This window comes from Bos indicus x Bos taurus, chromosome 23 (genome assembly GCF_003369695.1).
Source record: "Bos indicus x Bos taurus breed Angus x Brahman F1 hybrid chromosome 23, Bos_hybrid_MaternalHap_v2.0, whole genome shotgun sequence".
NCBI lineage: Eukaryota > Metazoa > Chordata > Mammalia > Artiodactyla > Bovidae > Bos > Bos indicus x Bos taurus.
The window spans coordinates 24,137,150-24,163,733 of record NC_040098.1 but is presented as its reverse complement, the minus strand read 5'-3'; the positions used below and the strand labels follow the sequence as shown (position 1 = coordinate 24,163,733).

Genomic DNA, 26,584 nt, shown 5'->3' with positions numbered 1-26,584 from the left:
ATTACAGGGACTGGAGTTTAATTTGAAAGAGTAGAAGGAAAACCGATTGGAGAAAATCTTATTCATTAGTGGACTCTATAGAGCCAAAGTGTTGATAAGGTAGCGTTTCATCTTTACACTTAAGTATGAAATCACAGCTCTGATATCTTTGTGTTTGACTGGAGGCAGGTCTTCTGTGGTTCTGATCTGTTGGTGGGAGAGAAGGAAGAAATGAACCCATCTAATGGACTGAAGCCTAAGTCCCTCTGAAAGGTGCTCGGACTTAAATATGGAAACCTCTGCTATTCGCGGTATCTTTTGGGGCTTGCCTGGTGGCTCAGAGGTTAAAGCCCTGGGTCGGGAAGATCCCCTGGAGAAGGAAATGGCAACCCACTCCAGTATTCTTGCCTGGAGAATCCCATGGATGGAGGAGCCTGGTGGACAATAGTCCACAGGGTTGCAAAGAGTACGACTGAGTGACTTCACTTTCACTTTCACTTGCACACCCGGAAGCAGCAAGAGGTGGAGCATTGCTTGAAATAATTACTTCTCACCAGCAGATCACCCTTTTCCTCATACTTAAATTGCTTCTCATCTACCTGAGGGCTAAATGTTTTTCCATATGTGTATAAGAGCATGTGTATAAACATGAGCACTGAAATCCTGAAGAAAAAACATAAAAGGATTCTCACAGAGAAAGCCAGAACAGAAGAAAACTACAAACATCCAGTGTTGGCATCCTTTAGGGGCAAAGCCTAAGAGGCTGGAAACTGGGTTGGATCCCATCATTTAACTCAGTGTGTGGGACCTTGAGAGAGTCATTTGTCTTCTCTCCGTCTCAATTTCCTCACTGGAGGGTGGGGGTGGGAGTTGGAGAAGAGTATCTAACCTTTCCAGCTTTGAAATTAGATGAACTCTGATTACTCCCTGGGTGGCTGGAATGTAGCTGAGAGTCTCTAGTTGAATAAAGGCCGATAGGGACCCAAGTCAGCTCTGAAAACATGAACCTCTTCCTTTGAGAGGAAACTCATAGCCTTCTCAAAGGTTCTGACAGACTGGGTGCTTTGACCTCCTAGGTCAGAAGGCGGAATCTCAACAGAACCCCTTGTAATAGAAATTGGCAATTTCTCTATCACCCCCCATACCCGGAGAAAATCCACACCAATCAAAGTGTTTATGTGGGGAAGAGGCCAGAACTAACGGGAAAAAAGTGGGAGAGAACCAAGAAGCTGAACTGAAACTAACCAAACAGGATATCCCTAAGACCAGTGAAAATGGCCCATAGTCAACACTTGGACCTTGGACTCCAGCCATGCCAGTCATTCCAAGAAATCCCAGCATCTTTTTCTGCTGTCTAAGATGTCCAGTCGATTGCATATTGGCCTCTAATTGCACCAAAAACTTTTTCTAAAAGCCTAGGTGAGCCTTCTTTAGGCTGGTGGAAGAGTGGCAGTGATCATTTATAGGAGCTGGGCACCACCCCACCCCCTGCCCGGCCCAGATTCCTAATCTTAATGGAACTGAGAGTTAAGAATGATTTTTTAATGTCTCGTTGGATTTTTAGACTGTTAATGTACCGAATCCTTCTCATTATTACTTTATTGATTGCTCATTGACCAGCCCCCTTCAAATCGTATTAACCACCCTCTGCCGGTTTAGATTAGGAGAGTTTAAAAAGCACCTTTCATTACTCCCCCCGCCCCCAACTCCTGCCATGGAGTTGAGACTCGCTGGCTTAATGGGAGCTCTAATGGGGCAGCTAAGAGGAGAGGGGCCCCAGTCCCTGCCGATTGCATTAATAGCTCAAAGGGGGCCAATACAGAAAATTAGCCGTAAACGAGCTCTGGAGATCTTCAAATGAAAGAGCCATTTATCACGTTGGCTACCTTCACTCCACTCATTTGCTCTCTCTACTGGGAACAACTCATTTCCTCTTAACTAAATTACTTCAGAAATGTCAGCTAAGCCCAGATAGCAAACATAACAAGAGAGCTAGCCTACAATCAATGGGGTGATATCAACACGGGTGAAAAACTGGACAGGGTTAAATTTTAGGACGGAGACCTTGCATAATTAGAGAGACACACGCGCGCGCACACACAGAGACCTATATCCTTTATGTCTAAGTTTTCTCCCTTAAATACACACAGAGGCAGAGAAACCTGAACCTGGGCGGGTTGCTGCCACTTTATTAATAAGGTAGACCTTTAAAAATCTCTCTAAAAACCCATTAGAAAGCAAATAAAGCAACCAGGTCCCTTGCCAGTTGTTGAAATTTAGAATATTTCGTCCAGGAAACGTTCTCACCTCTTCTTTTATGAAATTAATCTCTTCCTCATAAAGGTGGGGGAGGGGCAAAGACGGGAGACCAGAGGGCAGGGAAAGAGCTAATGAATCCATAACCTTATTTTAAGTGGTTCATAGTGATCTAGAAAAGTAAATCAACCACTTATTCCACTTTTGCCCATGGCTCTCTAAAGATAAAAATATAATATTAGGATCTTTTCGTCATGTAATAAAGCAAATACCTGAAATATTAAATAATGGACTTGACCTCACACTTCATATTCATACCACACTCCTTAAATCAATAGAATGACTGGGGTGCCACTTAAATGTGTTAGGCTGTGCATTTTTAAAAAGGTTTGCAGGGGGCATAAAAAGTAGTCCATATTTCCAAAACCAGAAACTGCCACGTTAGTCAATATTCTTTTCTTATTCCTGGAGATCCTCATATATACACACACATTCACATTTCACTGACAAACATACACAAGCCCTGAAACCAAAGCATCCACATCTAAGAATATTTTCAGCTCCATTTTGTTAGGCAAGTTCAGTTCCAAATATTTTTATTGGCCTATTAATAATATTTCTAATTGGTCATCAGTTGGGCATGCCCCACCGCCAGCCCCGATGCTGTTTCAGCCCCCATAGAGAACTCTGAGCTAAGGGATTCTAGCTTTCCATGAAAAGGGACAGAAACTAGAGAAGAAACCAAGAAAGCCAATGAAGAAGCGCCTCTCCTCCTCCCCATACTAACCCCCGCCCCACCCCACCCCCATCCCATCAACCAGCAATTAACCACAAGAGAAGACCCAGGAGGGCATGGTGAAAGTGAGCTGTCAGTGCACTTGCAAATCAAAGCGCAAGCCCAAGTGTCCCAGCGAACCCAAACCCTGGCATTAAAAATCCGAAACGATACTATCTAAGGAAGAGTCGGAGACATTTGGAGGAACACTTAAATACTTTTACCCCAAACCCTACTATTCCTCTTCAGGATATTACATTCAAAAGCCAAATGGCATCATTTCAAGTACAGCCTCCCCTCTCCGCCTCCCACCTCTCAAAGTGACTTTTTCTGCTTTTGTAAGAGCAGAAAATTGAACACACCTCATCCTGCTTACACACCCTCCTACTCTACCGGCTTGACTCTGCATTACTTTTCAAACCATCCTTTCCCTTTTAATTGTTTTTGTGAATGTCATCTGGCTCAAATGAATCAAAAGTGACTGCAGCTAGGGATTGTTGACACCAAACAGAAGGACAGGCCTTCTCCAGCATCGATTAAAAAAAGGGTTACAGTAGTTAAAACTGTAGCTCCAAATACCGGTTCTTGCGATAATTAAAGATTGCACTGTTTACACATTCAAGCTCCTAAATTTGTGGCATGTGAATGACATTCGGGCCTTTTGGCAGCCACACTAATCGCCAGGCATTCTCTCAGTGACTGTCAGAGAAGAGGGGGGAAAAATTAAGCAGCTGCAATACGCCCGAAATGAGTTATTGTAATTACATTTAATTAGTTTAATTAGTTAATTATTTTGCTTACAGCTGTACAAGAGACTGCAAACATTTGTTAATATCACATGCCCTTTACCAGTATGGGGTGATTCCACAGTCGCACTAAATCATGAATGCATATGTAGGAAGATTGAGAAATGTTCAAAGGCCAGCTCAGTTTCTCAGGAAGAGCATATTTAGCGACACATTTGGCACAATTAAAAAAAAAAAATCTGAAGAAACAACTCGTAAAACACAGAGAACTGGGAACAAAATTACCACCCCAAAATACAAAAGCAAGGAGAGAAGGAGCTGCCCCAATGGCATAGGGTTTGGCTCAACAAACTCCAGATATCAATGAAATAATTACCTCATATTTTTGAAAGCAGTGTTTCCCAACCATACAGAATGGTAGTTCAATTATTTATGATGTATCTAGGATTGCTAGCGAATGTACTGTGAGAAAAATGGCAATGGTCTCTGTCTCTCTCATCAGGGTTTCTGCCTTCAGTCCCCCACCCCCATCCCTTCTTCCCAACAGGCATTTTCATCCAGATAGCCACTGTCCTATGATTGTGAACAAACACTGGTGTCTTATAAAACAATGAAGTCCTTCAAAGTGAAAACGCATCATAAAGACGTGAATGCACAGGAAAACTTGGCTTACTTTGGTGGGGGGGAGAAGAATCCATACCTTTTTTTATGACAGACTGGTCCAATAGATTCATGCCGCTGTTATTGGCATCTTCAACTGACTGTGGATATAAAAACATCACTATTCAAATCGACTGGATATTAAAGAATCGCACACATAAATCATGTCATTCCAAACTGGAGTTTCTGTTATTTCCATTTATATTAATTCACAAAGGGAGGTTTTATTATTATTATTATTACCTCCAAATGGACACAGAAATGAAATTCACCCAAATTATAAATTCTTCCAATGGAAGAAGAGGAAAGAGGGAACTGAGAGGCATCTGGGATGCAGGATTGGTTTAGTGATTATATTAAACATAGATATTACATAGACACATAAACTTATATTATTCGCTCTTATGAATTGTGAAAATTTGGCAGCCGCTGAAAGATTTCCACTGATATTAGTCAGAGCGATGTCTGTTTTCTATGCTATCCCAGTGCATCTTAACCCCAGAGTCATTTTACAAATACATAATAGTTTACATTATAGGATTTTAATTAAAGTCTGAGCAATTTGGAATGGAATGCAAACAGCAACACATAGGAACACGTTTGCAGGCCGTCAGGACCGCACACCCACTGAGGTTCACACACATCTCAGTGCTGTGTGAGCTTCCTGCTGCAGGACAGTCCCTGCAAGGGACCTGCACAATCTGCTCCCCCTGCCACTGCTGCTGCCCAACAAGAAGCACACCTGTTAGGAAGGCAGTAACTACAGACATGCACACACACACACACACACACACACACACACAAACACAGGATCTCCCGGTGAGCAGCACCTGGGTCATGGCAAAGAACAGTCACCTTTCTTGCCAGTTGCATTCCAGAGAAGGAAAATTTTGACCCTAGATGTTGGCTGCACTTCAGAGGGGAAATGGCTGTTAGAATGATATTCTTGCTGTCAGGATGCACTAGGCTTCTAGCTGTGCATCCCAGGGCATCCAAAGGCGGTGGATTCCCACCCTCTACTCCCCACTGAAAATCAGGGTTAGCCTTTCCTGCAATGTCCAGCCGCTTTCCTTGATCCTTACAAACCTGTTTGGACCAATCTGTCATCCTCTCTACAGAGGAGTAAAAAGCAAAGGGCTTAAGAGGGAGGCTGTGTTTAGACAGCACCTCCCACCCACTCAAGCTGCATCCCCAGACAGGGTGTGTGTTCATCACAAGGAAGAGACTGTCTACCCCAAACAAGCAGCACATTAGAAACGAGATGATCTAATCACGGAGGGGGCATGTTAATTTGTTTCTTTTTGTTTTTAATAGCCACTCCTCTGTTCTCAGAAAGATGAGGAAAATTGTTATTCCCCATAAGAACCATTTTCCATGTTGCAACATGCCATCCCCATCTTAAAGTAAAAAGAAAATGCTTTAAAAAAAATGCTTCATGTAACTTGTTCGGAACTCCCAGGAGACCCCACCATGCACACCGGGCGCGCACACACAAGATTCACGCCTTTCTGTGCTCACGTGTCTACAGTGGCGACGTGTCCACGCAGGACAGAAATATTCGCCTGTGTCTGTGGACGGGCAGACCCGCGATCTTACGGGCCAGGACCGTGCCCCCCCACACCTCACCCTCACGTCGGTACGTAAATATGTATATACGCCTCATCAGCGACGTGGGGTAGTTGTGGTAGTTAATGAGAAGGCTCTTGTCTGATTTTCTATCTAATTACGGCCGCCTGCTGGGTTTTTGTACAGGATATTCACGCAGCATGCTGGCGCTTAATCGTCACAGGGAGGATCGTAAAGATTTAATTAGGACTGCATGCGGAAGCTCGGAAAAACAACTCAGACTCGTAATTACTAGACTTCTTTAGTTAAAAGTGATACCAGGGGTTGCTTTAAGACAGTAGGGTGTGTTTGAGTGTGTGTGTGTGTGCGTGTGTGTAGGGGCTTTGACTTAACATCTTCATATGTTTACACTCAGGTAGGAGAGGTGATGAGAGGTTAGAGAGCAAAGACCAGAAGAAGGAAAGAGGTGTTCACAGCAACTGAACAAACTCCAAACCGAGTATCATCTCCAGGTCTCTTTCTTTCTGATGCTTTTTTCTGAGTTTTTAACACTGTCCCCACTCCCTGCGTGCCTGCCCGTGCCCGTGTGCGCGCGCGCGAGAGCACACACACACACACACACACACACACACACACACACACACACACACACACACACAAAATGGGTGAAATGTAGCATACCAGAACCCAAACAGCGATTTGCTGGTTTAATAGCCCCTGTGAGTAAATTGAAATAGAAATTGACAGGGTTTTATAGTTTCATTTAAAAAATATTAGAAGCATTTGGTTAATTAGCTCTTCTCTTTTGCTTCTCTCACGATCCGGGCGGTGCCCCGCGTGTGTGTCTGGGTCACACAACATCTTGCCCCAACCCTGGGCCAGGTGAGGACCCTTGGCTGAGAGGCCACTCCCCCCTCCTTGGCCTGGCAGCTCCCTGGTATCTGCTGGATCGCGGCTGGACTGACATAGATCCGGGACACACACTAGGCCCCTGAGATGGAACAAGTGACTGGGGTCCAGGCTGAGGCACCTCTGGTCTCTTTTTACAGATGGGGGGGGGGCAGCGCAGCCCACCCATACCGCAGAGGCAGGAAATGGGAAACGCTGAAACCACCAGCCGCTCCTGCCACATAGTCCCCTGCGCTCCTGATCCCTAACTCAGAAGGGGAGCCTCTGGGATGGAACAGAGGAGGCGCAGCCTCTGGATTCAGGGGTCTCATCTTTGGTTCATCTCTTCCCCTGTCTTTTTTTGTCACCTGCCCCGTGTCTTGTCAAGCACACCCGGCGTCAGGAGGCCTGTCACCGCGTGGGAGACAGAGATCCTCCCTTTCTCCTGGGAAGACTCAGGGTGAATTCCTCTTGACCCCTGGCACCGAGGGTCGACCCTGAGAAAGTCTCCCGGGCCTCCCCACCTTGCCAGGGGACCTGCTGAGATGCTTCCGGGGGAGGGACAGGGAGAGATGGGGTGGGCGGGGAGCAGCCAGGGCCCTGGGCCTTTGCTTTCTCTGCTCTGGGCTCTCTCCACCTCCCGGGCCTGAGCTCCAGCCGCAACTTCCATGAGGATATTCTCCCAAACACACACCAACCTGACCTGTTTTATTCTCGCCTCTTGCATCTGACCAAACCCTCCAAAGTTCTCACAATTCTGCCTTAAAAATACAATAAAATGACTAAAAGCAAAGAAACCTATTCCCTCTTTGGGTGCAGTCTCTGAGTTTAGTAGCCTGAGCCACCCCGCCTGCAGAGTGGTAGTGACATAGCCAATGTAGCGTTGCCAACAGCAATGCTGATGAGTTGATCCACTTTCATTATCTAGCACTTTGAACCATACCCACAAAGGTTAATTTAAAAACTTTTCCCCCTAGACAAGTATTACCCCAATGCATTAAAAACACACACACACACACTATTGAATATTTCCTTTCTCATATGATATTCTGAAATGAGCAATACCTTCAGGACAGAAACAGTTAAACTTGGTTAAATCAACAAAACTACCACTTATGACTATGGGTAATCCAGCCACAACTCAGGTGATTCCATTATTTCTGGAAATAACTAAATTTCCCCTAAATCAGTAAACCATCATAGATGAGACACAGGCAGCATTTAATGCTATCACCACATTTTAACTGTTCAAAATACATTTTCTTCAGCAAGGTAAAGAGAAGGGACTCATGCACCCTTTCTCTTTCCCATTTCATGTTCCTTCGCTTTAGAAGTATGTCTATAATGGTGCATAATATAGACAACCATGCCAATGAGATTGAAGAATCCCTTGAAAACCTTTCAACCATATTTATCTTTTCTAGAGACTACATTAAAGAGCAAAAGGAGACCTGCTCAGAATCACCCAGTTTTCAGAAATCATTTCTTTGATGTTTCTTTGTTTAATTTAACCAAGTATTCTCCACCAAATCAGGCTCCATTGTGTAGGTTGCAGATGGGATAGTGATGGGGTGGGGGGGTGTTTGGAGCCTTTTGTTTTAAGAAACAAACATGTGATGCCTCTTCAACTGGTGACACTGGGGAGAGGAGGGTGCTAGCAGAAAGAAGGACTGGGGAAGGACGTGGAGAATGTTGCTCAACTGCCGTTTCATGGTCCAAACGGGGGAAAAGAACCTCCAAAATGGTATGTGTCCTCATGAACCCCCAAACAGAACATTGACTTTCTGGGTCTCTCCCCATAAATCTTCCATTGCTCAGATGCTGCCTCTGGAGCTCAGTTCTCTTGGAAAAGGGTTCTACAGCTTATGGGACATTCAAAGTAAGACCTGGCTTGAACAAAATAACACATTTTTCTTCCAGTGTGCATTGTCATGCTTAACAGAGTCTTTGCAAATTTAGCAGGAACCTGTATAGAGGTCCCTGCACCTCCATGCTGCAGCTCCAGCCTCCGGGCAGCCAGGATTCCACCTGCCACATCAGGGGGCCAGACCCAGGGGGGTAGGTTGAGAGGGCACCCGGCCTGGTTACACAAAGCCAAGAGAACTGGAAGGAGTACCCTAGCTAAGGCAAGACAAAAACACCTAGCTTTGATTCTAATGACCCCAAACTAGCAAAACACAGTACACTTTTCTCCTTCATTTTTTCATCTCTCACACTTCTAGCTTTCGTCATCGAAACCCCAGAAAATGCCACTAGAGAGTCATACAGGTAATACACAGTTACATACATCGAGTCCATCTGCTCCTATACAAACTACCTTCCCTCCACCCCTCCAAAAGACAGAGCTGTCCCTCCCCACCCGTCCCCGCTCCCTGGGCATTTGTTACTTATTGTTTGTGTGCCGTTACCTGGACGTCCTCCATGCCGGGATGGCCGAGGCCGTGCAGCGAGAGGCTGTCCCCCATGCCCGCGTCAAGGCCGTGGTGTGCTGAGTGCAGGAGCACGTCGGGCCGGCGGACCGAATGGTAGTCCCTCCGGGGGTCGAGGCCCGAGAGCTGGGGCAAGGCGGCCCGAGGCTGGGGCAGGAGAGAACCGGCTTCTGAACCCACTTCTTGCCGCTGCCGTTGCCCCCAGGGATGCTGCTGGGGCTGGTGGAGGGGGTTCAGGGAGTAGGGGTCGTTGACGTGGGAGTAGGGGTCCTGGCTCTGGTGGTAAGGGAGCGGCTGGTAGGGGGGCGGGAAGTAGGGCGGCTGGAAATCTGACGACGGGGTGTGCGACAGCGGCGGGGCGCTGGAGTAAGGTCCTTGGGACACCGAGCCCAGCTGGGAGAGCCGCGAGCTGTGACTCGGGACGCCATCGTGCCGGTCCTGGGAGCGGAGAGGAGAGAGAGAGAGAAGGGGAAGGGAAAAAAAACAAAAACAAAAAACACAAGCGACAGATGGAGAAACCCGGCTTGGGCATCCTCTTCCCAGGACAGGGGAAACAAGAGTCTGAAACTTAGCCTCCCAAGCTGACTCAGAGGGTACATGATTTCAGCAATTCCAAACGCGAGGCTTTGGGGGAACATGGGGGCGACTCACCCACTGAACCAACATCTAAGCCTTCTGTTGGGGTGCAAAGCCGGCAAAAGGGATGAGGTAAAGTAACAGTGTGTATGGGGTTGGGGGAGATGATCAATTCCCTAATGAAAAATACAGGAGTCTAATACACTGTATTTGTTCTTCTGGGTGTTTTAGACTATGTTTTTCTAACTCTTCCAGAGGTCCAAAGCATAACAAATAAAACTTCCTACTATTTTCTGTGCTGCTCCTCTCGTTCAAAACCAACTTCTGCCTTTCTGGCAACCCAGCCCGCTGGCCAGGAGTTCCCCAACACCACCTGGTCATTCCAGGACACCTAGGAATCTGCCTGATCTGAGTTTCCTGTCACCCCTTCCTCCCCAAGAGGAATTAAATAATTTATGTAGTGTTGGGTCGAAATGGATCTCATTCAAAAATCATATCCTGAGTCCGTCTTAAATTAAGTTGAACTGCGGTTCAAAGGAGTTCTTTCTAAGGTTGCTTTTCAGTATCTAATATTGTCCCTACTCCAGGGTGTGAAGATGAAAGACCTGGGGTTGGGAGGGGGGGAAACCAAAAAATAAAAACAAAAGGCCTAGACAACTTAGTGTTGGTCCTAAGTGGACTGCTGAACTCAGTGAAAGGGGAAGGTGTGCCTGAGTGTGTGTGTTTCTCCCTCTCCTCTCTGGAAATGCCATGGTAAAGTCCCCATGGTTCTTTCTGGAGAAATAGTCACCTAAATTTCCCAACTGCGATGGCAAATAAAAAGTTTTTCTGTTCGGCCTCCCCCTACTCCCCAGCTGACTCATGGAGCTCAGACAAACACACAATGCAGAGAAGCAGCTGCAGCCTCGTCCAATTATGGTGCTAAATTACCAAGCCAAAGGCGCTCGAAGGAAGACAGAGAGCGAGAGTGAGACGCACACACAAGAGACAGAGACAGAGAGACAGTGAGAGGAGAGAGCATGCAATTCTGGTACAACGTGAATCCAGACTCACCATGGATGAATAGGTGTGGACTAACATCTGGAAAAAAAAGCCTGGTTACTGCTCAAAATCAAACAATGATTTAAAAAAAAAAATCAAGGAGTCCAGCAGAGAAACGAGCTGGACACAGGAGCCGAGCTTGAGGTGTTTCCAGGACAAGCCATCAAAAAAAAAAAAAAAAATCCCCCCCCACCCCCAAACGAGATTGGCGACGCCTGTCACACACAGACAGAGCTGTTCATCGGCCTCTTGCTTGTCTTTTTGGCCTTTTTTCTTCTGCGGTTCTTCGGGGCTCCAGGAGCAGTCCTCTTCCGCCCGAAGCTGGGCTCAGACTGCTCGGGCGCCCCTTCCTCCCTCCGCTTGCCTACACCGCCTCATAATAATTGATATTCATGACTATTAATATTACACGAGTACTTTAAAGGGAGAATGGAGGACAAATGGAGCGTGAAGCAGCAGCGGGCGCAGAGCTCCCCTACTATTGTAAATGACGTTCATTCAGTGGAGAATTACTAGATGTAATCAGACGAGGGGGCTGGCAAAGGCAGACCGGGGGAAAAAGTTTAGCAGGAAAGAGGCAGAACTTCAATTAACTGAGCCAGGGACGCGCGTAAAGCAGCCCCTGCTCCCCTGAACCAGACGGTGAAGAAGAGAGCATCCTTGGGGTCTTGTGCTGAACCGTAGGTGTCTAGGTTCCTGGAGAGGGACTTTCCTAATGGGAAGAACTGACCGCCCTAGGTGCTTGGCGCGCAGATTACAAAACAAAATAAAAAGGCGTTGCCTCCCCCTTTGGAGGGGAGAGCAAAGGAACCGGTGGGCCCGGCTGTTTACAGTGACGTTTACAGACTCACAGTATACTGGAGATGATGCTTATTTATTAAAGGACAGAGGCGAGATGGGGGGCTTTGCATCCCTTGTGTAGCCTTTCCCTCGTTAGTGCTCCTGCAGTCTGTGATTTTTTTAACTTCAATTTAAAATATATGCAATCAATCTTCAAGTACACTAAAGTTATCCTTTCCAGGCAAAGCCAGGGGCAACAGAAAACCTTTTTGGACGTTTCAGGAACCCGTTCAACTGGCCTGACTGCCATTTCTGTTAAAGTTCAACCTTCCTCCCGACTTAAATAGACTCCTTCCACCGGCTTCGCGTTCTCTTATATTTTTTTGAGCAGAAAAATTAGGCAGATAGGAGTACCTGCAGTATCTCTTGTCTCTCTCCGTCGGTCTCTCCTCTCTCCCACCCTCTTTATTCTCCCCTCTTTCCCCCTTCCACTCCACCCCTCCCTCTTCCTCCCTCCTCCCTCCCATTTAGCCAGTCTACTTTTGGATTCTTAGAACGAGTTTATCCTGCTTACTTTTCGGAACCCAGTGAAGCCCCTCTATATACCCGGAGCTATTTACACCGTGGTTCCATCGCAGCCCGCGCCAAGCCCACTTTGGGCGCTCACATTCTTTAGGACGGTTTTAGCGCCTTCGACTTGACCATTATCCCGGCTGTTAAAGAAAGAAAAGGAGGCCGAACCGAAACAAACCCCACCAGGCGGAGGCGCGGCTCTCTGTTACAGTCAATACACAACCACAAAGAGGAAAGGAAAGTCCCAAGTCATCATTGCGCAGAAAGACGAATCTCCTCTCTCCTCTCTCTCTCTCTCTCACTCACACACGCACACAGACACACACACACACCCCAAAATCAAGATTTGGGGCTGGGCAGAGCTGGGAGATTCCTGGCGCGGGCGCGGGGCGCTGCTCTGAAACTCCACCAGTGGCCGTAAGGCGCGCGCCGGCTCCTCGGAGCCGCGGTCTGGGTCGCGGGGCTGGGCCGGCGGAGTCGGGAGGAGCCCACTCCCAGGGTCCGCAAGGCGGCTCCCCGTCCGGCTTTCTAGGATCGTCCCGGAGCGGGCGGGGTGGCGTGTCCCCCGCGGGTTGGGGATCCTCTGCGTTCCACCGCGACCGCTTCGTCCGACCCAGCGCTTCCCGTGCCGATCGCCCGAGCCTTGGCTTCTCAACGTCCCCTCTCCGACTCCCTCCCGATCTCCGGCCACCGCCCGCTCGCCAGCTTCCACCTTCCCCTTCCCCAATTCCTCTGCCCCTTTCCTTTCACCTTCCTCCAAGCTTTTCTTTCTCTCTTCCCTCTCTCGACGTCTCCTCGGAATCTTCGCTTTCCCCTTCCCCCCTAGCCCCTAATTCGGGGGCTCCCCGGCTGGTGCGCTCGGAGCGAAGTTCCGCGGGCCTGGGCCGCTGTCCCCGCTCCTTCCGGCCGCCCGTCCCGCGCGCAGCCCCGCCACCCCGCCGCTCCGTCGGCGCCCGAGACCCGAGCGCACGGCCCGCGCGCCCGGCCCCAAGGAGGCAGACGCCCGCCGGGCTGCAGACAGCATCTCCATCCGAAGGGGAGTCCCCCTGGCCTCAGCGCTAACGAACCGTGCGCACTCAACCCGGGTAGAAAATTTCGTTAAAAATGCCAAGACATGGGGCCGTTTGTACGCCCCGAGTCTCAAAGAAGCGAGACATGAAAGAAAAAAAGAAAATTAAAAAATTGCTATGGCTCCTTGGCTTGCGCTCTCTCTACATCCATCTATCCGTCTGTCCGTTGACCACCCTCCTTCTAATTTTTCGTGCTCTACTTGGATCCGTTTGTTATCGATCTCAAAATTTTTATTAAAAATAAAAATTCAAAGCCCGAGTCTGTTGCGAAGGAGGCTTGAAAGTCTAATTCTCTCCCACACTCAAAACGAGGAGCCTCTGCCTTTATTGGTCTCTATTTTCTCTGCCCACATTCACTAGCACCCGTTCCTCATCAGATCCTGAAGGAGTGGGGGGCGAGGAAGAGAGAAAGAAAAATAAAATACCAAAAATCAGAGAAATCTCCTAGGTTAAAGTAGTCAGATTTCCACCTTAAAGTCCCTTTTCAGAATGTCGAAGTCTCCCCAAGCCAGCTTTTCGAAAAGTTAGAGAAAGCTGAGAAAACCGGCCGGAAATCTACAAGCAAATAGCTTAAAAATATAGATGAGTTGGGGTGTCAAGAAGCTCAAATTCTCTATCTGCAAAGCTCTAAGATGCATCTGGGGGTGTCGGCTCACCTCATAGATATCTTCGTACTTGACATTCTCCACGAGCTTCCAGAGCATGATGGCAGCCTGGTCTCTAGGAGGTGAGTGCATTCATGTGAGGAGCAGATGTCTGGCTTCTCAGGACTCCGCTGTCTGTAATGATCCATCTATAATTGGAAATGGGGGATACACACCAAATCCGACGCTCCTCTCCCATCGCAACTTATATCTGTTGTCTCAAACAATAGGCTGGAGAAGTAAGCCTCAGCTGAGAGAAAAACATGATTACACACACTGGAGTTAGATGCAACCCACAGACATATATATTCTAAAAAATCATAAACACGTATTTACACCCAGACACCCACATTTAGTTATATAAGCACCCCTGGGTCAGGAAGAGTCTACAGACTCTAAACATGTATTTAAAGGAGAGAGAGAGTTGGTCAGCATGATTAATATAAATATACACATTTAAAACCTCTATATTGAAAATGATGAATCATTGTACCCACTGATTTAAAATCTTTACAATTCATTTGGGGAAACCAGGGTGCCCACAGTTCCCCCATTTTCTTACGTAGATTTTAAAAGAGGACCATTACTGAGATTTTTAAATACAAAAGCTCCTGTTCTTGTTTGTTCAGCAGGAGGCTTTTGAAAGCTGGATTTGGGGATTTTAAGGGTGATCTCTCTGTGTTGATGGCTACACAACTTTTTTTTTTTTTTTTTCTTCACTGTACCTTAGTCACTGTAGAACAAAAAAGCCGGCTCACCACAAGGACCATTTCTTATATTTTCCCAGTCATTCTGCCCAACACATTTAAAAACTTAAATACTGTGTAACCACCTAAGTCTGTCCTACTCATCCTTTAAGGGTTGTTTGTATTTTCAACGGATTCCATGTGCCATTCTTTCTTTGGCTGAAGTCTCCATTTTATGAAGTTTTTGGGTTGTTTTTTTTTTTTTTTTTTTCAGATGTCGGAAGCAACATAGGTGTACAATCTCGCAATGTTATTTTCAAGCCTTCTTTGCAGAGGGATGGGATGTTTTATATCTGCATTTGTTGTCTATAACTTTTAAGTGGTTTTAATCACGGAGAATCAAGAAATGGTCACCTGAACCTTTGGAAGGTTTAAGAATGTTTTTTCAAGAAGATACTGAAAAATACTTTAAGATATGTGGGGGTTTGTTCGTTTGAGTGTATTTTTTCTTGGTAAGGTAATTTGTATAGCTTTTTTTTTTTTTTTTTAAGAAAAATATAAACATCAACAGGAACAAAGTTAACCGAACCTCGAAAATGGGCGCCCTTTAAGGCACAGGGTTTCCGAATTTCATCGAAGCAAACGCTCACCTCCTTGCCCCCTTTCCCCACCCCCTCTATTTTTCTACTCCCGTCCAGGGTGCGGAAGGATTCCCACTGCCAGAAGGGAAGTCCAGTGGAGGCTCTCTGCCCCTGGGGCAGAAAATAAATGACAGGAGGGAATGAGGAGGGACCAGGGCAATTTGGGGTGGAAGTTATTAAACCTGATAAGAGTGAATCTGCAAAGGGCGATTGTCTCTAAACCTCTGGACTGCCGAGCGCTGCCTTGCGCTCGAAGGAGAGGGCTCCGGACAACCGCGGTGGATATCGATTCGATCAAAACCAGGAGACGCTTCATATCGTGCAGAATGAACAAGTCTGCAGATTTTTAATTTATTTTTTAAAAAGATAAGTCACATGAAAGAAACTCGAAGAAGGTGCATCAGAAGGAACTTCAGAAATGTGCCCTTTCCTCGTTTCCAGTTTAATTTTTATGTTGTCTTTCCCTCCCTTCCTCATCTCTCCTTCCTTTTTCCCTCCATCCAGTCTTCCTTCTACCCTCCCTGACTCCTTCCCCCACTTTCTTTCTCCCTTCTCTTCTCTACTTTAAACATTAACACTTTAAATTATACAAAATCTGTACAAATCTTCGGCTAGGAGCCTGACCGAAGATTTCCTTCTTTGCTCCCGAACCTAGTCTGGACATGGGCAGGCATTCTTCCTGATTTTGTTGTGTGGTGGGACGTGAAACGGGCTTTTACCTTCTCTTTCCAGACTTTCCAGAACTAAAACCAATCTCAGATCAATATTGTCCAAGATAAATATTATAGACTTGGAAATTCAAATTCTCTAGACAAAATTTATTAATGGGAATAGCTGTCTTTTCCCTTTCAAGTCAGTAATTCCTTTATCCTTTTTACTTAAAGATCATTCCAACCCAAATAAAAAGCACTTGGAAAAAAACTTAACTTTTTTTCTCTAAATGCTTTTAACACCTTTTCATCTCTTTTTTGTATATCATTGCTTAGTCTAAAATAAATAAACTCTAAAGCTTGAAACAAACAAAAAAGCCTGAGAAGGACACTTTTATATAAACAACTACTTAAAAATACCTAATATGTTGTTAGGGTAACTATTTTACATAGCCGTATATAGAGAATTTCAATTTTTCCGTGTGTAATTTTATTTTGTGGTACAATTGTGTATTTTAAAAATTAGAAATGTCTTGAAATATTTGTTTGAAATTTAAATTCTTCAGAAAAACGGATATCTGGTTTATTAGGAATGAAGCATAAATTTTAAAATATGTACACATATACATATATGTAAGAGATACCCAAAGAAATACATAATTTATCATTAAAGTCCGAGTCAATTTTTCAACGTGGGCATTATTCAAAAAATCCTTGAAATTGCAAGGGAAATTTTTTTAGGAAGCCTTCCCTGAGTCATTGAACGGGCAACAGCGCCCTCTGTCGGGGTTTTGTGTAAGCAAATTCTGCACGAAAGCATGATTTTTTTTTTCCCGAGAGATTTCTTTCGGTTCTTCAAAACCTGTTATTACTAAGGACATTTTAAAAGTTCAAGTCTTATCATATCTACTAATTTTAGAAATGATTTTTCCGCATCTAAAAATTCCAAATGCTTCAAGTATGTACAAATAAAAGCTCATTCTCTTCTAAGAAAAATTTCCTAACTTGAGCCAGCTTCTCTCTAACTTTCCATTGCATTTCGCTTTAACCTCCAATCACGTGATGCAGGAAAAGCTTCCCACGAGGACTCAATAAATGCAAAACAAAGGCAAAGGCAAAACAAACTCTGGTTTCGAAGGGAAGATAAACGACCCAATGTATGTATTTTCATCATCATTTCATTTTCCATTTCATCATGCCTTACACACACACACACACACACACACACACACACACACACATATATATATTTGTTTTTGTTGCTTTTTCAAGGCTGGTACACCTTGAACCACCCCAGGTTCATATTCTCCGCTCTCACTTAAATTTATTTCCGTTTTTAACAGCAGGAAGGACGGTTGATTATACTCCCCTTTCCTCAGTCTCAGAGAGAGGGACTATTTTCCGATAAATGTAGGAGCCATACATGGAAGTGAATGCTCTTAGCATGGAGCCCTCTGCTGGCGGTTTTCTAGTAGATTTCGAACCTTTTTTTTTTTTTTAATATCATCGAAAAATATTTGATTAAATCAACTATTCCCACTCTGATGTCTCACTTCTTTCTTCTAAAAATCTAATTAAGAACTGTCCAAATTTCTCCGACTTCCTTCCTTCCCCTATTTTCATAAACTCTCTCTCCCTGTAGCTCCCTGTGACTGCCTTTTCTTTTACACAATACGCTGTCGGCCTGGGTTTCCCTCTTCTGTCATTCCAAGCCACAAAGACAGTAAAATGGGGGAACACCAAGATTTAGGATTACCGTGTCACTTTAGGACCCGGATCCCTTTCATTTGGGTGTCGGAGTAAGCTATTTAATAGCCAGCGTACTGAGCTGTGTAATGGGAATGCATGTGAGAATTCGTTAGGATCACACATGGGAAGGAATCCATTCCATACTGTCACTTTGCAAAACAATTTAATTTCCCATCATCAATTCAAGACCCCGAACTGGGTGTAAAGAAAATGAAGGCTTTCATCAGCTGGGGATGTGCATAATTTCCTGCTTAGAAAGTAAGGGTGAGAACCCCAGCCTAGATGTCCCGGCTATGTACATACTCAGCACTTTCTCCACACTGCTATGATGCTGTCTTTCTTCCTCCTACCCTTCTTTCCTTCCTTCCTCCCCAAATGAAGGAGACAATGTTTTTGGACTATCACTTTTCTCCAGAGTTATTGTTGTCCTGGATTCATAAACAGGCAAAAGAAAGCAAGAAAAAGGAGCACTGACTGATTTTCACATACCCAAATACTACTTCAACCTCTTACCCATCAAAAAGCATAATCGCTCACCAAATCAGGCATTACAGGTACAAGTTTTATCCTGATAGTCTGACTCTAATTTGTTTTGTTTACCACATTTCTATCTGGAAGCTTTCTTGTAACCATATTTTGGAGGAATCTTGATTATATATTTTTAACATCACTTTGGAAAAATTACTGTTGAATGTGTGAAGCTACAGTTCAAGCTCCTGACCTTAGGTTTATAAGACTTTGCTACCGTGTAAGTGTCAGTGATCTGGATATGAGAGAGCAAAATAGGAGGGACTAATGTTTGCATTAAGGTTTTCTTTTTTTAAAATTAAACGCAGGTGGAATGACCTCTAGAATGATTCTTCATGATTATACAGATGGAGGCAAACACTGGAAAGGAAACAGCTTTTCTTGCTTTAACCATAACGTTTAATCAGTGTCAATATTGTGAATTTCTAAAGTGATGTTTAAACTGAAATCACTTGTAAGGATGAAAATCACTGTGACGACAGAAACTTCTACCTTCTCTTGGACTTTGAGGAGCAGCAGTAATTTTATTGCCTATTTTGGATGTTCGGCCATCCTCAGGCTTTCAAAACTGTTTAATGTGGGGGGTGTGAAGTTGCAGAAAGGAACACTTTTCAAATTTCTATCTCCTGCAGATAAAGAGGTTAAGGAATGGAAGATAGGGTAGGGCTTGGAGTAAATGGTGCAAACAGCCAGAGAACAATTGTTTCCAACACCAGTGGATATTTCACATACAAAATGTGAGAGGTGCTCATTTTCCCTGGCGTGACCAATGCAGGGGGACAGGTATTTCCATCATTGTGAATATTTTCCATATTATTGTTTAAAGAAGGGGCAATCTCAAAGGGTGAGAACACTAAACATTTCGGTTTCAAAATGCAACCAATAGACCAATACACATCTGTGAGGAAAAATTTGCAAATAAAGACATGGAAAGATGTAGAGCAGAAATCTAACCTTTAAAGCATGAGTAAACACATACGATGTATAACATCAGAGCTGAAATGTCTCTTAAGTCCAAGGAACATTCAGGAGAAATTAACATTACATTGGAACTATTTCCTAAAACTCCCATTCATGAACTTTGAGAAAAATGGAGAATTACATGTATTCTATGACTTTTTATTTCTTTAAGCAGATTCTTTCACTTACCAGCTGTGTCATCTTGGGCAAGTCCTTGGATCTTTCCATGCCTCAATTTTCTCATCTACAAAATTAGGTGAATTTAATGAATGATATCAAAGTTCTTTTTCCTTAGAAATGGATTTAATGAGATTTATAAAAGCAACTAATGGTAATGAATGAAAATTTTAAAACAAAAGTATTTCTTTCTGAACATGTTACAGCAAAATCTGAACTCTCTGGGACCATCTAGGGGAGAGTTTAAGATAACTGACCCTGATCTTTTGATAAATACTAGTCTCACACATGGGCTTCCCAGATGGTGCTAGTGGTAAAGAACCCATCTGTTCATCAATGCAGGAGACATAAAAGACATGAGTTTGATCCCTGGGTCGGGAAGATCCCCCAGAAGAGGATATGGCAACTCACTCCAGTATTCTTGCCTGAAGAATCCCATGGACAGAGGAACCTGGCGGTCTACAGTCCATAGGGTCGCAAAGAGTCAGACATGACTGAAGGGACTTAGCTCACATGCACAGAAGTTTTTAGGAAAATCATATTGGAAGAAAATGAAGAAAGGATAAGAATAAAACTTGAAGGAAGAGGGAATCATTTTGATAGTACCTAATAGGTGCTTTGAAAGAGATTAAGTGTCAAGTCTAGAAGAATGACGTCCTAATATAGTCAAGAGTTTGCAGTTTCAATCTTGAAATTATGGTCAGTTACCTTTGAAAATCATTGGAGAAGGAAATGGCAACCTACTCCAGTGTTCTTGCCTGAAGAATCCCAGGGACGGGGGAGCCTGGTGGGCTGCCGTCTCTGGGGTCGCACAGAGTCAGACACGACTGAAGTGACTTAGCAGCAGCAGCAACCTTTGAAAATGTATGCAAAATGGGAAGAATGTGTAATAGCAGAGGCTGGAAAAAAACTTATTTTTCATAAAGAGGGGGAAAGAGGGGCTCTAGAAACTACAGGTGGGGAATCATGCTGTTGTTTCCACAGAAAAACGATAATTTAGGTTGTCAGCATGGCTAGTCGTGTGCTCTGGAAGGACAAGAGGGCACCCCTAGGGGCCAGCATGGATTCTGGAAGAACGGATCCTTCCATGTGTTTGCACATCTTCTGCTATAGATTTACTAGACTGACACAGAGACATTTCAAAACTTTTCTCACTGACTCTCCAATCTGAGTTGAGTGATGCCATGCTGTGTGAAGACATTTTGCCTTTAGACTAAGGACATGAGCTTTGGAGTGGGACAGACATTTGTGAATTTCAGATCCATCCTTTGCTCTCTTGGATATTAGAAAATTACATAACCTCTCTCAGCCATAATTTTCTTGTATGAAACCCTTGGAATATACCTCTATATATGAGACACATTCATTATATGAAACGTGCATAGCGATAATCTTTGCATGGGCATGGTTATGATGATTAAATAAGGTAATACTTTTGAAATGCTTATCATGGCCTCCAGCATAAGGAAATCAATTGATATGTTGTATATACCATTTTCACCCCAGATTTGCAGCTATTTGAATAATTCTCTCCCAAAGAGGTTGATTGACTAATAGAAACCAATTTGAGACAGTTGTTTCAATGATTTGCTATAGGACTCTTGTCCTTAGCCTTATCCTTTCTAATATTAAAAATTAGTGACTCAGAAGAATTAGAAGATGTGTTCATTAGAGTCAGTACCTTGCATTGCAGAATGAGGATTCAAAAATATTTTGACAGGCTAATACTTTGAAAAAAATCCTCAAGGGTATAATTTAACAAAGATAAAAATAAAAACGTAAGCGTAAAGGGGATGATGAGAAATTGACAGAGGAAGACACGAAAATATGTACCGTATGGGGATTCTCTGGCAGTCCAGTGGTGAAGACGCCACACTTTCATTGACGCAGGCATGGGTTCAATCCCTGGTTGGGGAACTTAGATCTTGCAAGCCACAAAGCACAGCAACAATCACATAAGCATCTTGCCCAACAACATACTGAGACTGACAAACACAGAGAGTGAGTGAAATCCCAGATTGCATTAGTAAAGATCACGGGTGATGTGCTTAAGACCTCATTTGTAAACCCAAATGTCCCTAAAAGAGAGCAACCAGATTAAAGAAAATCCTGGACATCATGTTGAGGGAGAAAGAGTTGAGGAGACTGGGATCCTTATCCTAGAAGAGAGAAAACTTAAGAGTTGTAAACCCTATCCTCCAGTATTTGGGGCTGGTTTTGGGGAAGATGTAGACTGAGGATGAAGTTGATATTTGTCTCTTTCATTCTTACATTGCCAGCATACAGCAAAGTGGTTCACCCAGACGTGCTCAAAGCATTTTAGGTGAAATCATGCCCTTTTCCTGTAAAGATAAAGGATAAAGGTCAGTCCAGAGATGTTACCAGGAGAACTGATTAAACTCAACGTGAGAAAAATTTTTTCTAAAAATGTAAAGGACTGGAAAAGACAGCTTTGACTGTGGTGAACTGTCTGTGCCTTCAGGATGTAAGCTTAGCCTGGGCGACCTCTGTCAGGGATGGGGTAACACCAACTGTATAGAACTGGGTGGGAGGTGCTTAATGAAGCCAGAGTATTGTGATTCTGCTCCACGTGCTCAGCTTGACGTTCTATTGCAAGTCTAACAGATTACTCATCGTAAAGGACTGGCATTGAGAGGTATATGCGGAAGACCCTGTCTTTTCTGCATCTGTATGACTATCATCTGATTGAGGAATTGCACACATCCACTCAGCTGGGTTTCCAGGTACTGTGTGTGCTACCCAATGTCTATTAGTAGAAATAATATCCTAATAATTATACTCAATAATATTATTGGTCTGTCAGTATCTGATTCTTTTGCTTCTGTCATTATCAGAATGATAATGATAATGACATTTTCTTTATTTAATTGGATTTCTGGGGGGTAGTTTTATAGAATTATAAAAAGAAATTTATTTAGGATATGGATGAAGGGCACTTAAGCTTTCATTTGTAATCATTTTTAAGGGGCATTTATTTGACCCATAAAAGTAATAAATCCTTTGCCAAGGATTTAGCCAATGACCACACTCCAAACTGAATTCTCTTGGAGCCAGTTTCAAAACTCTTTTATTATTAAGAGATTATTTTGTTATTCTAAACAATGAACAGTAACTTTTATTTCTGGGTTCTTTTGGGTAGGCAAATCTTTTTGCTCCCATACTACAGTAATGCTGTATCAACTTAACTCATGAAAAGGTATATTAAATAAATAAATAATTTTAAACAATGACAGCACCACAACAAAATCTTTAGACAGTTTAACAAGCACACGATAATGGAAAGTCTTTTTTTTTTTTTTTTTTTACTATTTTTATTTTCTATTTTATTCAACTTGTGTTGTTCAGTATTTTTATTTTCCATTTATCCAACTTGTGTTTTTCAGTTGCTAAGCTAAGCTCTTTGCAACCCTATGGACTGTAGCCTGCCAGGCTCCTCTGTCCATGGAATTTCCCAGGCAAAAATACTGGAGTGGGTCGCCATTTCCTTCTCTGGGGAATCTTCCTGACCCAGGGATTGAACCAGTCGTGTCCGACTCTCTGCAACCCCATGGACTATACAGTCCATGGAAATCTCCCAGCCAGAATACTGGAGTGGGAAGCCTATTCCTTCTTCAGGGGATCTTCCCGACCCAGGAATTGAACTGGGGTATCCTGCATTGCAGACGGATTCTTTACCAACTGAACTACCAGGGAAGCCCCCTGCATTGGCAGGCAGGTTCTTTACCGCTGAGCCACTAGGGAAGCCCAGAAAAGTCATTCTTCTAAAATATGTCTTTAATTGCTTTCACCATTATTTATCAAGAAATTATGGAGTATATTCTTTTCCTGTTGTATGTAAAATGTTTTTATTAATGCCACCATCACAACCTAAACAAAGAGTGAGAAAATATTTTAAAGCCCAACTAAGTATGGACAGCATGTTTTTAATCATTTCTTTCTTACCAGTTTCCTTCAAAATTTTGGTCAATACATGAAATACAGAGTTTTCAGCTTGAAAACTATCTGGAAGCTTCGAAGGAATCAAAATGAAAACTTCCATTAGGTCATATTTTCAAATTTGAAGCCATGGGAGATGTGGGTTTGATCCCTGGGTTGGGAAGATCCCCTGGAGAAGGAAATGGCAACCCACTCCAGTACTCTTACCTAGAAAATTCCATGGATGGAGGAGCCTGGTGGGCTACAGTCCATGTGGTCAGGAAGAGTCGGACACGACTTAGCGACTTCATGATGCTTTTATGGGGCCCATCCTTTCACTAAATATTTTTTAAGCGTCTATTGTTTGCAGTGCTTTATACAGTTATAAAGATAAATCAGAGAAGGAAGTTAATTGGAAAGATTTTACTGTCTGGCAAAGGAAGTGAAATAGGATGAGAAGAGTTTGTGATTTTTGCGATGAAACTACATTAAGTGTTATTTTATTTTCTAATGTAAAGCCTTAAATAACATCACATTCTATCTAGAGTTTAGAAGCCCTAGTTCTGACAAATTTTGCTTTTCTTTCTAAGAGTTTTGTTTTAATATACAAAAACTGTGATTAGTGTTAGTAAATGAAACGCATTTGTGTGTATATGTGTGTGGGTTCAGTTCAGTTCAGTCGCTCAGTCGTGTCCAACTCTGCGACCTCATGAACTACAGCACACCAGGCTTCCCTGTCCATCACCAACTCCCAGATCTTGCTCAAACTCATGTCCATTGAGTTGGTGATGCCATCCAACCATCTCATCCTCTGTCATCCCCTTCTCCTCCTGCTTTCTATCTTTCCCAGCATTAGGGTCTTTTCCAATAAGTCAGTTCTTCGCATCAGGTGGCCAAAGTATTGGAGTTTCAGCTTCAGCATCAGTCCTTCCAATGAATATTCAGGACTGATTTCCTTTAGGATTGATTGGTTTGATCTTGCAGTCCAAGGGACTCTCAAGAGTCTTCTTCAACACCACAGTTCAAAAGTATCAATTATTTGGTGCTCAGCTTTATGGTCCAACTCTCACATCCATACATAATTACTGGAAAAACCATAGCTTTGACTAGACAGACCTTTGTTGGCAAAGTAATGTTTCTGCTCTTTAATATTCTGTCTATGTTGGTCATAGTTTTTCTTCCAAGGAGCAAGCGTCTTTTAATTTCGTGGCTGCAGTCACCATCTGCAGTTATTATGGAGCCCAAGAAAATAAAGTCTGTCACTGTTTTCATTGTTTCCCCATCTATTTGCCATGAAGTGTGTGTGTAGGTGGGGTCTATTTGTTCCCTATCAGGCTCTATGATCCCTGAGCTTTCATTTCTTAATAGGAAGAACTGTTCCATATTTTGCCAGTGGTGACTGTGTCCCATGAAGTCTCAGCCTGAGCACCCCAGGTCTTGTTTACACACTCAGTAGCAGAAGCCTGGGCTTCCCTGGGGACTCAGACAGTAATGAAGGTGCTTGCAATGCAGGAAACCCAGGTTTGATCCCTAGGTCTGGAAGATCCTCTGGAGAAGGAAATGACTACCCACTCCAGTATTCTTGCCTGGAGAATCCCATGGACAGAGGAGCGTGGTGGGCTACTGTCCATGGGGTTGTAAAGAGTCAGGCACGACTGAACTACTAACACTAGCAGAAGTCTATCTTCAAGGTCACATCTCTTATCATCATCATAACTTTTGACACTTGGCCCAAGGAAAGCAAAGAGCTTTGGACTGTGAACTCAAGAGGAGGCTAGTCCTGGCCTGGACACCAGAGTACTCAGTACCTGGTCTTTTGACCTCCCTGGGCCTCAGAATCCAGGATAAGTATTCTGTGACTCAGTGTTGAATGACAGCTTGTGGAGAGAGCTAGGTCAGGCAGCAACTAGGCAGTTACATGGCGATGCTAAAGAGGATATGTTCCAGGATTAACATCTTTACCAGCTTTTCTGATTTTCACAAATCTTGAGTTCAAGTCTGACCTTGGTTTATTCTTAATCTGGTTTCATGGGACAACAGCTCCTTTTTAAAAAAAATTATTTATTTATTTTAATTAGAGGCTAATTACAATATTGTGGCGGTTTTTGCCGTACATGAACATGAATCAGTCATGGGTGTACATGTGTCCCCCGATCTTGAACCCCCCTCCCCACCCCATCCCTCTGGGTTATCCCAGAGCACCAGCTTTGACTGCCCTGCTACATGCATCAAACTTGCTGCTGCTGCTGAGTCACTTCATGTCCAACTCTGTGCAACCCCATAGATGGCAGCCCACCAGGATGCCCTGTCCCTGGGATTCTCTAGGCAAGAACACTGGAGTGGGTTGCCATTTCCTTCTCCAAAGCATGAAAGTGAAAAGTGAAAGTGAAGTCGCTCAGTTGTGTCCGACCCTCAGCAACCCCATGGACTGCAGCCTTCCAGGCTCCTCCATCCATGGGATTTTCCAGGCAGGAGTACTAGAGTGAGGTGCCATTGCCTTCTCTGATCAAACTTGCACTGGTCATCTATTTTATATGTGGTAATATACATGTTTCAAAGCTATTCTCTCAAATCATCCCACCCTTTCCTTCTTCCACATAGTACAAAAGTCTGTTCTTTACATCTGTGTCTCTTTTGCTGCGTGGCATATACAGTTATTGTTACCGTCTTTCTAAATTCCATGTATCTATGTTAATACATTGTATTGGTGTTTCTCTTTCTGACTTACTTCATTCTGTATAATAGGCTCCAGTTTCATCCACCTCATTAGAACTGACTCAAATGCATTCTTTTTATAGTTGAGTAATATTCCATTGTGTATATATACCACAACTTCCTTATCCATTCGTCGGCCTGTGGACATTCTAAGTTGCTTCCATGTACTATTTGTGACAACAGCTCTTTTTAATCATTGGCTTTGATGTTATTTTTGAAAATACTTTTCATTTCAGCTCCAGTCATGAGGACAGTCGTAGAAAATGAGGAATACAATTTTAGATGTGATGATGTTGGCTGCAAAGCGACCTATTACCCAAAGGAGTCCAAGAACAACAAAAATGAATTTGACTACAAAGAGAGGCCTCCAAGTCATATTTGATATGAAGGGAACCAATTTATCAGCTCTACCTTTTGAAATTAGGGTGTTTCAGAAATATTCTCCAAACATTACTTGGTGAATTTATTGTTTCCAGGCATAATTTTTTTCTTCAATAGTAAAAGGGAGTCATTACTTTTGGAATGACTATTATATTAATGTATTTCTAGCTCCTCCATC

General features: G+C 43.7%; 1 protein-coding gene across 6 annotated transcripts in view; it reads right to left on the bottom strand.

Moving 5' to 3' along the window:
- Window positions 1-14,260, bottom strand: part of TFAP2B (transcription factor AP-2 beta) — a 29,023-nt gene extending 14,763 nt beyond the window's left edge. For 2 of the 6 annotated variants that reach the window (XM_027524950.1, XM_027524953.1), the window contains exons 1-3: window positions 13,996-14,259; window positions 9,279-9,737; window positions 4,457-4,517 (exon numbers count right to left, since the gene is read on the bottom strand). In XM_027524950.1, coding sequence (XP_027380751.1) covers window positions 4,457-4,517; window positions 9,279-9,737; window positions 13,996-14,076 — 601 coding nt within the window. In that variant the 5' untranslated portion in view covers window positions 14,077-14,259. Of the gene's footprint in view, window positions 1-4,456; window positions 4,518-9,278; window positions 9,738-10,928; window positions 10,956-13,995 lie in introns of all 6 variants that reach the window. The other 4 variants (XM_027524948.1, XM_027524951.1, XM_027524949.1 and 1 more) reach the window with 4 other exon arrangements.
- Between the last annotated feature and the right edge of the window lie 12,324 nt (window positions 14,261-26,584).